The sequence below is a fragment of the Notamacropus eugenii genome, chromosome 2 (genome assembly GCF_028372415.1).
Source record: "Notamacropus eugenii isolate mMacEug1 chromosome 2, mMacEug1.pri_v2, whole genome shotgun sequence".
NCBI classification, from domain to species: Eukaryota; Metazoa; Chordata; class Mammalia; order Diprotodontia; family Macropodidae; genus Notamacropus; species Notamacropus eugenii.
This window is the reverse complement of record NC_092873.1, coordinates 505,048,640-505,061,153: the sequence shown is the minus strand read 5'-3', so window position 1 is coordinate 505,061,153 and position 12,514 is coordinate 505,048,640. Positions and strand designations below refer to the sequence as shown.

The following is a 12,514-nucleotide window of genomic DNA, read 5'->3' as shown; positions in this document are numbered from 1 at the left end:
CCCAGGACTAGAGAGAATGCTGGAAGGGATCTTGATGGCCACCTGATCCAACTTCTCATTTTACAGAGAAGGAAACTGAGGATGGGGGGGACTTAGGACCACAGCTTTAGGAGTGTAAAGAACATCAGGTCAGGAAGTCTAACAACCCCATTTTACACCTGAGGAAACTGAGGCTCAGGGAAATTAAGTGACTGGCCCAAGGTCACTTAGCAAGTATTAGTTAGGATGTAAAGCTAGGTGATAGTCAGGACCCAGGCTTCCTGCCTTCAGACTGCCTGGAGGGGGCAGGGCTCCCACCCACAAGTGCACTCACAGCTGCCAGGGTGAGACTCCAGTTTTCACAAAGACACAGGAAAGGTGGTGTGGGCAATCAGAGAGGGGTTAGAAAGGAGAGGCAGGTCCAGTTGTGGACTCACTAGACTGGAGAGGCTGCATCAAGGCAGGCAGGAGTGGGGGGAGCAGAGAGAAGAGGGATGCAATCTTACATGTCCCGCAGGCAGCTGGAAGGGCAGCTTTGAGAGGCCAGGGAGGGACTGAGCAGGACAAGTCTGAGAGGAAGGAGGAGAGCAGGAAGGATGGAGGATGGGGCAGGACCCAAGAGGGGATCAGGGGGCAGAAGGGAAATGGGTGATTATCCCCCGGGAAGAAGGCAGGGAGGGGGCCACGGGCATCAGAAGGAAGGGGCTCTGGAAGAACAGGGCAGGGAGAAGAGAGAAGGAAAGAGGGAGGAAAGAAAGGGGGAGAGAGAAAGAGACGGGGGAGGGTTGAGAGGGAGAGAGAAAGAGGGGAGAGGGGAGCAAGAGACAAAGGGGGAAGGAAGGGGAGGAAGAGAGATGGGGAGGGGAGGGAGAAGGAGAAAAATCAGCTGCATCCCTGATCCCCCAAACCCTTGTCCCGCCCCCACTCAAAGGCAACACCTACCGTCCTCATCGGTGCGCACCAGCACCGGGGGGCTCTCGGGGCCTGGCCCTACATCCGTGTGGGCCCGCACCCACACCCTGTATTCTGTCCACTTCTCCAGGTCCTGGATCTCCCGGTTGGAGCTGTCTGGTCCAATGCCATCCACCACATGTCGGGCAGTGTCCTCGCCATCCACCGCCTGGTAGGCGATGGAGTACTGGGTAATGACGCCATTGCGGCTAGCAGCCGGAGGCGGGACCCAACTTACCCAGACCGTGGTGGAGCTGGTACTGACGCACCGGACGTCCTGGGGAGGGGCAGAGGGGGCTGGCGGGACAGAAATGGAGGAAGCAGCGAGATGGAGGGGGGTGGAGCATGAAGGGGGCAGCAGGCAAGGCTAGGTATGCTACAGGGAGTCTCAGGCCCAGCCAGGTGACTGCTTCTACAGAGCAGCAGGGAGCTCAGGATGCCTCTTCCCCACAGATACTTGGGTGCTGGCCCTGCACTCTGACTCAGCTGGTCCCTCCACACTTAGACACACACAGACACAGCAGGTCGGAGGCCCTGGGTCTGAAGACCAGCTCTGACACACAGACTGGCTCTGTGACCCTGGACAAATCACTCCCCTTGTCTGGGTCTCAGTTTCCTCCCCTGTAATGTCAGGAGTCATGCTGACATACACACATACGTACTCACATATATACACTCACACGTATGTCCTCTCAGGGACATCTTTCTGAACCCTCTTTTCCTGGCTACTCTGGACACTACTACGTGAGGATCACTACCCCATGTCAAGTGGGTGACTTCTGACCCTCAGAAGGTGTACGAATACACCTGGAACAGCCTGGCTGGGAGCCTCCCCGACAGAAGAGATGGGGACATGGATGAAATGGGGGGTGAAGGGGAAGAGGACAAGGAGGTGGATCCCACATGCACACTTACCTGAGCAAGGGTCAGGTTGGGGTTAGGGCAGATAAACGCAGTGACTTGTGGGGGGCAGAGATGGGGATAGGGAAGGAAGAGACATGTGGCCAGACTGGGGTACCCAAACTCTAGACCCTAGTTTTGGAGCCCCCAGAGGCAGGTACAAAGGAGCTTCTGTGAGAATTAACCTTGTCTCCATGACTGGAGTCAAGGCAGATTAGGTCCGATTTGCAAAGTATGGGCCCAGTCCAGGAGGGTGGTAGGGGGCTAGGAAGGGCCCTGCCCTTGCCATGAGGTTGAAAGTTGGGCAGCTGGGAATTTCTTGTAGGTTAATCAGACAGTCAAGGCTTGGCCTCTTTTTGCTCATGGCTTTACTGAAGACAGGCTGATTTCTGGGGGTCAGCAAGAGCCCATCCAACTCTCTAAGCACCAGGCAAGTCAAACCACTCATCCTTCCCTTTATGAAGGGGTTACTGGGCCAGTGTACTAGAGACAGCATTTGACAAAGTCTCTAGGTTTTTTTCTTGTGGAAAAGTCAGAGAGAAGTGAGCTACACAAGTTAGATTCAAAATGGAATGAACGACTGGCCCTAGTAGTCTGATGTCCTGATGGAAGGTTGTCTCTGGTGAGGGGCCCCAGAGATCTGTGGTGTCTGGCATTGTGACCACTGCCTTAATTCAAACAAAGGCAGATAGGGCATGTATACCACCCCTATGGATGGTACCAAACTGGGAGGAACATACAACAGCTGGGACCACTAAGTCAGGATCCAAAAGCACCTCAACAGGCTAGTACAGGGGCCAAATCTAAAAAGATGCAACTCCACACGGACAAATGTAAAGTCCTATGCTTGGGCTCAAATAACCAGTGTATCGTATAGTGGGGATGTGAATCATTGCATCTGTAACAGGGCTGTTAATGCTAGTGATTCATCATCCAGGGGCTAGAAGCAAGAAGGATTCAGTCGCACCCAAGGTCATTAAGAAGTGCCTTCTTAATGAGTATGTGGAGGGCTGTGGGATCCTCAGGAGGAAGGGGCAGGAGGTGAGCCTCAAAAGCCAGTCCCATCAGCTAGCCAGGCAAGACACATCAGGGACCTGGACCAAGAGTTCCAAGTTGGTGCTGAGACAAGGGAGTGTCAGAGCATCTTTGGCATGAGGATGCCTTTCGTGGCAAGAAGGGCCTGTAGTGCCTACCAAAAACAGAGGATGGGGCAGGCTAGGTAGAGAACATCTGCATGATGACAGAGAAGAGGACGGCAGGAGAATGGGGCAGAAACGGGGAGAAACAAACATTAAATCCAGGGCTATTTTGTGAGCCACACTCCAGGGAAGTCATGGGGTGGCCCCATGTTCAGGTCCCTAAGGCAGTAGGACCAACTGAGAAGGGAGTCCCCTTGACCCTGTAACAAATTAAACCCTTTTTACTTGGGGGAGGCTGGTATTGCATTGGTCCCTGAGAGAAGGCAGAAGCTCTCTGAAAGATAAAGAGAAACTCTTGGTGCTACAGGCTCAGATTTGGGCCCTTTACTACAAAAATAAAACTTGTTCTGTTTTGAAGCCTTGTGAGTCTAAACGCTTATAAGGAGAGATGATGGCCACCCCTGGGGTTATCAAACACTTAAGCTCCTAAATGACATGTTAGAGGTCCTGAAAGTATTTCCAGACCCTCTATGTCTGGAGAGAGCTTTCCAAAGAAGGGCGATGGCCATAAAAAGGACTTGTGGCTTGTAGTGGACCACAAGGCAACCCAATAAGCAGTATGGAAGGAATGAGAGCCAGCAAAGCAAACATGCTCTTGGGCTGCACTCAGATGCAGGGTTTCTAGGAACAAGGAGGTGACAGGCCTGTTGTCCTCCACCTTGGTCAGACCACCTCAGAAAGATGGGGTCCAGTTCTGGGAGGGTGGGGTTGGTGCATATTTTGGGGAAATTATTAATAATCAAGAGAAGATTCAGAGAAGAGGAGCAGGATGAGGGGAAGATGGCCACCAGGTCCCATGGGGAGCCACTGGCGTAAGCAGAGATGTGCAGCCCAGAGAAGACAGGGGACACGGAGGAGGGACGCTTGTTCTGCTTGGTCCCATGATAGCCCACGGAAAACTCCCTAACAAGACAGTGGCTTCGGTGAATGTGGGGAGCCCTTTCTGCTCCTACACAACTTCAGGTTCCCCAGCTAAAGATGATGTCCAGTGAGCGCATCCTGTCAGAGAAGAGGCCATTAAAAGGTCTGGGGATGGACTTGAAAGCTGCCCTTGAGGATCTGAAGGCCCCTCTCAAGGATTAGGTCTGTTCTGCTCAGCCCTGCAGGGCACGGCCAGGAACAATGGTGGGTGGGTGGGTAGGAGGTGGGTAGCAAGACCCAAGGAAGACTGCTGAGGCTGGATGATGCTCCTTAACTCTAAAGCTATCCTAGAGAGGAATAACAGGAGGGAGAGAGATAGGGAGGAAGGCTGGGGGGAGGGGAGGAGAGGGGGAGGAGGGCTAGGGGCCTTGGAGCTCCATCTCAGACTTAAGGCCACTTACCAGGTTGTCTCCTTATCTCTGAATGAGCCCTAAGCCCAGGTCTCAGAAGCCTTGAGGAAGATGAAAGCTGGGGGAAGGAACATGTGCCCCAGGCCTTGGGAAAGCCCTAGTAGGGCCAGGAGGCGAAGCTCAGGACACTTACTGGACTGCTGTGTTCGTGTCTCAATGGGGGGTGTGAACACCCCAACACCCAGGTCTGAGCGAGCAGCCAGCTGGAAGTGGTACAGGGTGTCGGGCTTCAGGTCTTCCAGGACATAGGATGAAGTGGGGTCAAAGGTCACTTTTTGCTAGAAAAGCAGAAGGACTCAGTTACTCAATAGAGTAGTATTCTCTCTTTGGGTCTGGTCCTCCTACTTCCCCTTTCCCCCTTCAGACTGGGAGCCCCGTGAGGGCAGACCAGAGACTGCCTTCTGGCAGAGCTATTCTACTGCTCCTATTGCGTGGCTGGATCACAAGGTCTGAGAGTCAGAGAGGACCTAAGCAGTCCTCCAGGCTCTGCTTGACCTCTGGGGAAGGAGGGGCCCACAGCCTTCCTCCCTCCATGTGGCCTGCATTCAGGCCTGGGCCCTATTCCTCACACTGGGTCTCCAGTCCATCTCTATGCCCCCTTGAGGCTCTGGCTCCGGGATTTCCTCATCTAAGAGCTCCCTTCATCTACAATGCTGACTTCTCCACCCCCTCCCTCCCACTCTCTAATTTATGCTGCACCTGTAGAAAAAGGGTGTGTGGGGGGGTGGGGACCCTATATCCAGAGCCACAAGCTTTCCCTGCAGGTGTCCAGGCTGCCTGGGCAGTTCCCATGGCTGCCTGGTATGGGCACTTCTCGGTTCTCTTGCTTATGATCTCTGCCAGTCTGAGCCTACAGGTTTTCCAACCACTCCTTTCTTGGATTTGGTATCCAGTAAACTTCTAGGGATCTCAGGAGTGATCCTGCTTCCTTGATGGGAGTCCATTTGTTGGGAACACTGAATAACAGAGGCCTGCTCAGTCTCTCCCTCGTCCCAACCCTTGGCCCTGCTCACCTGGAGTTCGTCTTCTCCTTCCCAGTACAGTAGCTCATACTTGGTGATTCGCTCCTGGGGGGGCAACAGCCATGACAGCAGGACCCTGGTGTCTGACTCCGCCTCGGCCCGGAAATCTGCAGGCTGGGCTGGCACTGAAACGGCCCCACCAGAAGACAGTCAGCTCCCCTGCAGTAACACCAGGCCCCTCCCTGCTGACACCATTACTCCAGCAGAAGCAATAGGAACTCTGAGGGAGGCTTCCAGTTGAACCCAGGCCTGAAACCAGGCCAGGAGCCATCGATTGCACCCCTGACAAGGGATCATCGCTACCTGAAATGTCCAGGGAGGGGAGCTCCCTGCCTTTCAACACCTTTCTCCAGACTTCCAGCCTCAATCTGCTTCTGCGGTGCCCCCCAACCCACCCCGCTCCTCACTGTTCTGCCCTCTGAGTCCCCCTGCCCCAGCTTCTCTTCTCTACACTGGGCACCCCCAGTCCTTCACCCAATTGTCTTATGGCACAGACTCAACTTTGGCTATAACATCCTCCAGAGGTGGACTGACCAGGCATATTCCGGTGGGATGGACCACCTCCCTTCTCAGAGGCTAAAGGAATGCAAGAGCTTCCCTGGTCACTATATCACATTATCTCACAGACTCAGACTGAGTTTGCAGTCCACTACCTGCCAAACTGCACCCCCCCATCTCTAGATGAGCTGCTGTCCAGTCACGCCAGTCATACCTTCCACTTGGCAGCTGACTTTTGGGATGCCTACATTTGATTTTATCTTGTGAGGCTTAGCCCATTTAAAGTCTGCCCTGCCTGAGCTGGGGCCAAGGCTGTGATTTTACATATGCCCAGACCAGGACTGGAGGAAGAGGGAGAAGAGCCCGATACAGTCCCTATCACATACCTCCCTGCTGTGTTTTGACCTGGATGGGGGGAGAGGGCGGCCCATCACCAACAGCTGTGAATGCCAGCACCCGGATGCTGTAGGTGATGCCGGTGACCAGGCTGCCCACGGTGGTGAGGTGGCTGTCATCTGTGTTGTGCTTGTGCCAGGAGCTGAGGGGCAGCAGGGCATCTGGAGTGTAGTAGACGCGGTAGCCGCGCACCAGGCCATTGGGCTCATCTGGGGGCTCCCACTGCACGAGCATAGTGCTCGCGCTCAGCATGCGGGCTTGCACACGCAGCGGTGGGCTGGAAGGTGCCTGCTCCCCGGTGCGGGCTGTCACCAGCTCACTCGGTGGCCCACGCCCTATATTGTTCACGGCTAGCACACGGAACTCGTACTCTGAGAAAGGGCTGAGGCCGCCGATGATGTAGCGTGTGGGGGCCACACCATCCACTTCCTGGAATGTGCTGTCCCCGGTCGTCAGCCGGTACTGGATGCCATAGTAAGATACTGGCTCTGCGTTCCCTGAATCCCAGGTCAGGGTCACGCTTGTGGCCGTGGTCTCTGTCACCACCAGCTCGATGGGAGGCCTGGGCAGTGCTGAGAACAGAGGAGTGCGTCAGCACCACGCAACCCGGCCAACCCTAACCCCAAGAGCCCACCCTGAGCCCTGGGCAGCCTAGCAAGGGAAATGCAGCACAGGACTTGGAGCCTGGCGAGAGTCGGATTTGAGTCCTGCTCTCGCACTTCCCATCTGTGGGGCTGGGATTACTTTCTCTCTCTCTTCTTTAGGTTGACATTTAGACTGCCCACATCACCAAGCTGTTTCCTGAAGTCTGTTGTCATGCACTAGGCTAGGAACCAACACTGGTCAATGATTCTTTAGCATGTTATGGCTGACAACAATAACAGTGAGCGTTTAGACAGTGTCTCCTCTATGCTGGGCATTGTGCTAAGTGCTCTACCAACAGGATCTTATCTGAGTCTCATAAGAACCCTGGGAAGTGGGTGCTGTTATAGCTGAGGAAACTGAGGCAGACAGAGCTTCGGTGACTTGTCCAGGGTTCCACTGCTAGCTAAATTTGGATCTTTCTTACTCGAGGCCTCGGGCTCAATCCAGAGCATCACCTAGCTGCACCTGACGAGAACAGAAGAGGATTAAGGGGGAGCCTGGGAGACTAGGAGGAGGGTGGTGTCCTTGTCCAGAGAGGAGGGGAGAGAATGAACTGATTTGGGACATGCTGAGTTTGACACATGCATGACATTCCAATTTGAGATGTCCACCAGGTAGCTAGTCACAGGGGACTGGACAGCAGAGAGGGGAGAGCTGGTCTTGTGGGGATGCTAAGTGATCCTTAGAGGTGAGGAGTCCGCTAAGAGAGTGTGGAGGGAGAAGAGAGCCCAGGACACAGCCTTGGGGGCAGGAAGAGAGTGAAGGAGGCTGAGGGGGGCTCAGATGGAGAGCAGTGAGCAGTGTCAGAGGCCCAGAAAGGAGGGGGCACAATCAGCAGAAGTGTGAGCAGGAAGGGGTGATGGCACTCTCACTCTGAGAAGCTGCCTGACACCGCCACCCACCTTGATTTCTCCCTCACACCTGGCCCAGGGCTCAAGGCCCAAGAAGTCAGATCAGACCCTCGAGGCTGTGTCCTGGAAGAGCTTCCGGTTAACTGCTTCCCCTGCCCTGCCCTGTGCCAGGCCATCTGGGGCTGCAGAGGGTGACTTTTGGACCCAAGCCAAACACTTTACATCCACCCCAATCCATTCCAGTTTACATTTGCCCTAACCATCTAACCTACCAGGAGTCATCGACTCTCTTTGCTCTCCCTCTCATCTTAATGCATCCTGACATCTGCTGAGAGGTTATCCTGCTATGCAGGTTGCTAATCCAGCACATTGAGAAAAATGCTAAACAGAATAGAGCCTTGGGGCTCTCCCCCATACACCCTCCAGGTTAATATCAATTAACTTACAATGTCTCCTAAGACATTCTCTCTCTCCACATATACACACACACACCACACACCATATACGTACACACACTACACATACGCATGCGTGGATGCATGCACATGGATGTCCAAAGACAAGGAGGGAAAGGCTGGTCCTAATCTCCCTCCCTTTTTTGCCCCATCCCATCCTGCCCCACTGACCCCTGCCCCAGTCCGGCTGACCTTTGACAGTGATCTGGGCAGTTGCTTCAATCAGACCCAGAGAGGAGATGGCTACACAAGTGTAGTTGGCCGACTGAACGATGTTGGTGAGCTCCAGAACATTCCGGCCAACAGGCATCTCATCTTCCCGAGTTAGCTCCTCAGCCCCAGCCATCCACTTGACATACGGCATGGGTGCACCCACTGCTACACAGGTCAGGTTCACGCTGCCCCCAGGCATCACCTCATGGTTACTGGGGGGGATGGAGAAACGGGGAGCCACCCGGCGCACTGCAGAAAGAGAGGGGCCTAATAGACTTGTGGGCCACACAAGGCTGCCCCTCCTTCTCCCTGGATGCCCCTCATTGCCCCCAAAGCCAAGGGCCAACCTGTGCTCTCAGGGCAGACTCAGCCTCCCAGCCCATTCCAAGGCATCTCCTCCTGGAGGCCAGCCCCAACATTCTCAGGCCTGGAGGGCCCTCCTCAGGTCTCGTGCTTAGAGGTAAGGGGGTCCCTCATTTGGAGGGGGGTTCAGTGGACCTCCATGTCCTGCAGGACCCACCCAGGGATCTAGAGTCAGGAGAAAAAGACCCCAAGATCTGAAGATCCCATTGAGTCCCACAGCTGGTGAGGAACAGAGCCAGGATCTGTGCCAGCTGCCTCCCCAGAGTGAGAAAGGTGCCCTGATTTGAGACAAGCCAGGTGACTGGCCAGATGGAGGATGACTGTAGCTCCAGAGGCCTCATACCCTGACCTCCTGAGGGCCAATGGCCTGGCCAGGGGTGCGGAGTCAAGAGGATATGCAGTGGGAGAGGGGAGGGGAAGGCAAGGCTGAGCGGCTCTTGGGGTACCCTGGGCGGGAACCCTGTAGGAGCTCAGCCCACAGGCTGCAGGAAGTGATGGGAGCCATGTATCCACAGGAGAGGGCGGGCTCAATGGGCATGACGATGGGTTTAACATGATGGAGGTGGTGGTTCCAGGCATGGGGGGCACACCCTGAGCCTCTCAGGGAGCAGGGTTTGGGCTTAAAATTGGGAAAAAAAAAATTTCCTAATCAGATGATGTCCTGAGGTGCTCGGCCCAGGGACATGACCCTAACATCCCCCTCCCTGTCTTCAAAGACAGCATGTCATATGCTGCACCCTTGGCATGCAGGAGATATAGGCTGGACTGGCAGGATGGTGTGCAGCCACAGAAATGATCTTGATGATGGCTGAGCAAGTGGGCAGGTAGGAGACAGGGTCAGAGTGCCATACTTAGCCTGGTCTGGAAGAAGCCATGCATGGACACACAAGCAGGCATGCAGAGGGAACTCCCAGAGCTACAATGAAGGGCTGTCCTTCCCCACCCTGGGTCCCAAACTCCAGGGCTGGCCCTGGGAACAACAATGGGTCAGGCCCCACCCCCTACACCATCTAAATCTCCTCCCTTCCTGATGGAGATGGAGACCAAGACCTGGTGGCTCCAGACCAAGCTTCCCACAGCATCTATCTACTTCCTGATCAAGACAGAGACCTGAGGCCTGGAGGCCCTAGCCCATAGCCCCCCTCACTGGTCTGGATACCATACTGGCCCTCTCCCAGATTATGCCCTTTAACCCAAGTGCTTGTTAAGCATCTGCTGTATACCTGATTTACAACCTTGAGGTCCCTGCCCTCAAGGAGCTTATGGTCTAGGGGACGGGAGAGAAGATAGGGACGTGGGGGGAGGGGAAGGATACTTATACATTTGAGTAAATAAAAAACCTATCTAAAGGAAAGTATTAATTACTGGATGGGGGTGTTGGAAAATGGTAGTAGTGTCAAGAGGTTCTGAGAAGGACATTAAAGGAAGTCAAGGATACCACTTGGCAGAGATAACCTGGCATTTCATCTGTGGGGATCAGCTAGCAGACCAGTCGGGTTTAACACCAGGTGCACAACAAGAAAGGCTCATGAAAGTCTACCCTTCTCCTAATATAGACGAACGGCTTTTCTTCTTCCTTTTCCCATGACTCTGTGAGGCCAGATTATGACCTGCCCTGCCTACCCTGGAGCCCGATCCAGCTTAGAGCCCAGAATCCAGAATATGATATCTGGCTTGGTCTCAAGCCCAATGTCAAGCTCTGATTGGGAGGCCTTGTGTGCATGCCTTCTCCAGGCCCAGACCACACGTGTTCATCCCTGTGAACTCTCTCTTAGATGGTACACTCACACTTGCCTCCTCAAGGCCCCCCAGCCCAGACCTTTCCATGTCTCTCCTCTCTCTCAAGCTTCTCAGGGTTCCTCTCCTGGAGGACCTGGCATGGCAGTCCCACACCTGGGTGCTGCAGCTTGATTCTTTGACACCAAGGTCCTTTCTACCCCAGCCTCAGTCTGCTCCTCAGGCCTTGAATGCCTTTCCCTTGACTTCTCAGCCCTCAGAGCTGTCCCCAAGGAGGCAGTCAGTGAACTTCTGGACCTGAGAGATCTGCCAGCAAAAGCTGAACAATCCAAAAAGCCAGACAGGGAAAGCTCACTCACAGCTACAGACCCCAAGGCACATGGTCTACGTATGTATAGACACTGAAGACCTGTATGGGTTGGACTGAGTGTTTCTAACAGCCCTGCCAGCTCGGGGACTCCTAGAGGGGGCAGGACCCTCCTGGGTCCCCTGCAGCTTTGCTGGGATCCTGAACTACTCTTTCCTTTGCAATGTTCACTTGGGCTGAGGGGAACCTGGGGTGTAGAGAATGGTTTCCTGTCTCTATAACCCCAGAAGCCAGCACAGGGCCACCTCAATGAATGATGATCCTGACTGGGGGCTCAGAGGCAAGGAGACCTGAGTTCAAATCCCTTTGGTCTCCCTTGCTGTCAGGGTTGAGGCTTAGCCCAAGCTGCCAGCAGTGTCTTCTGGGCCAACCCACCCTCAGGGCCCATGCCTATCTGACCTGGCTCTCTCCATGTACTCCCTCCAAATCCGTAGTGTTTCCTATTGGGATGAAGAAAGTTGAATGAGGACAGTCTGGAAGCCAAGGTCATAACCAGGCTGGGGAGTTGGGGTGCCCCATGATGCTTCGTCTCCAGTAGAGGTCACCAAGGTCAGGGACTCAGGGGTAGGGCCGCCACATATCCTATCCCCAGGCTCTCAATGAGGTTGTGGCAGGCAGTCCCTGTCATACCGGGAAATGAGGATGAGGTTTTCCTGACCCTGAACCCCAGTGTGCCTCCCTAATTCACCCTCCCCACAGCTCCTGGTGCTGTCACCTGAGCCTAAGCCCAAATGGAACAAGTATCCATCTTCTGTCCTAGTGACAGGTAGGTCCTGCAGGTCCACTCCTCCTCCCCCAATCAGGCCGGATTTGTTTTTTCTGTTGGGAGGGTTACTCCCTACTAGGCTGAGATGGGCTGTGCAGCATCAGGACTGACAGCCCCCAAAGGAGCCTGGCCCTCAGGATCTTCAGTTCCACTGACCCCTTCCAGATGGCCTCCATCTCATTCCTGGGGGCTCAGGCCCCATCCAGCTCTGGCCCTAATCTGGGCTCCTAGGGAGGTAGAGAGGTTGGCAGTATTCTCATGGTACTATCCTGCACTCCTCTCCACCCAGTGCCTACTTCCCCTCAGGGGCTGCTATCAGGCTGCTGGGTCCAGGCCTTGGTCAAGGTTGCCAAGGGCCTCCTTCCTCACACATTGGCCTGGCCACCAAAGCAATCACTCCTAGTCAGGACCCAGAGCAGTGAAGGGGAGAAGGCACCTGGCCTGGGAAGGCCAAGGTTTCGCTAGACTTCTCTGCTCCTGACACTTCTCATTTACCAAATAGGGCCTTTCTGTTTTGGGATTAGATTTCAGCTACAATTTCTAAAGTCTAATTTCCATGCTGACAACCCCCTACAAGGGGAGGTGAGGAAGGCAGGGGAGACAGCAGCATCCACCCAATGACAGGCTAATGGAGAAGGGTGGAGGGAGCCGGCCCTGCTGGCAACTGGCATTCACTCCCCAATATTTCTGTGATGAAAATACCACAACATAAAGGCAGGAGGAGGGGAAGGATCTGCTGCCCCAGGACAAAACACCTCTGATAAATAACCTTGTAGTGGCAGCACCACTGGCAAGCTAATTAAACTCCTGGGCTGAGCAAAGCTGGGAGATGTAAGATATA

General features: G+C 54.5%; 1 protein-coding gene across 4 annotated transcripts in view; it reads right to left on the bottom strand.

Moving 5' to 3' along the window:
* PTPRF (protein tyrosine phosphatase receptor type F) overlaps positions 1 to 12,514 on the bottom strand; it is a 94,531-nt gene that overhangs the window by 32,213 nt on the left and 49,804 nt on the right. For all 4 annotated transcript variants that reach the window (XM_072649151.1, XM_072649153.1, XM_072649150.1 and 1 more), the window contains exons 8-12: positions 8,420 to 8,689; positions 6,267 to 6,848; positions 5,374 to 5,507; positions 4,494 to 4,638; positions 922 to 1,227 (exon numbers count right to left, since the gene is read on the bottom strand). In XM_072649151.1, the coding sequence (XP_072505252.1) occupies positions 922 to 1,227; positions 4,494 to 4,638; positions 5,374 to 5,507; positions 6,267 to 6,848; positions 8,420 to 8,689 (1,437 nt within the window). The remainder of the gene's footprint in view (positions 1 to 921; positions 1,228 to 4,493; positions 4,639 to 5,373; positions 5,508 to 6,266; positions 6,849 to 8,419; positions 8,690 to 12,514) is intronic.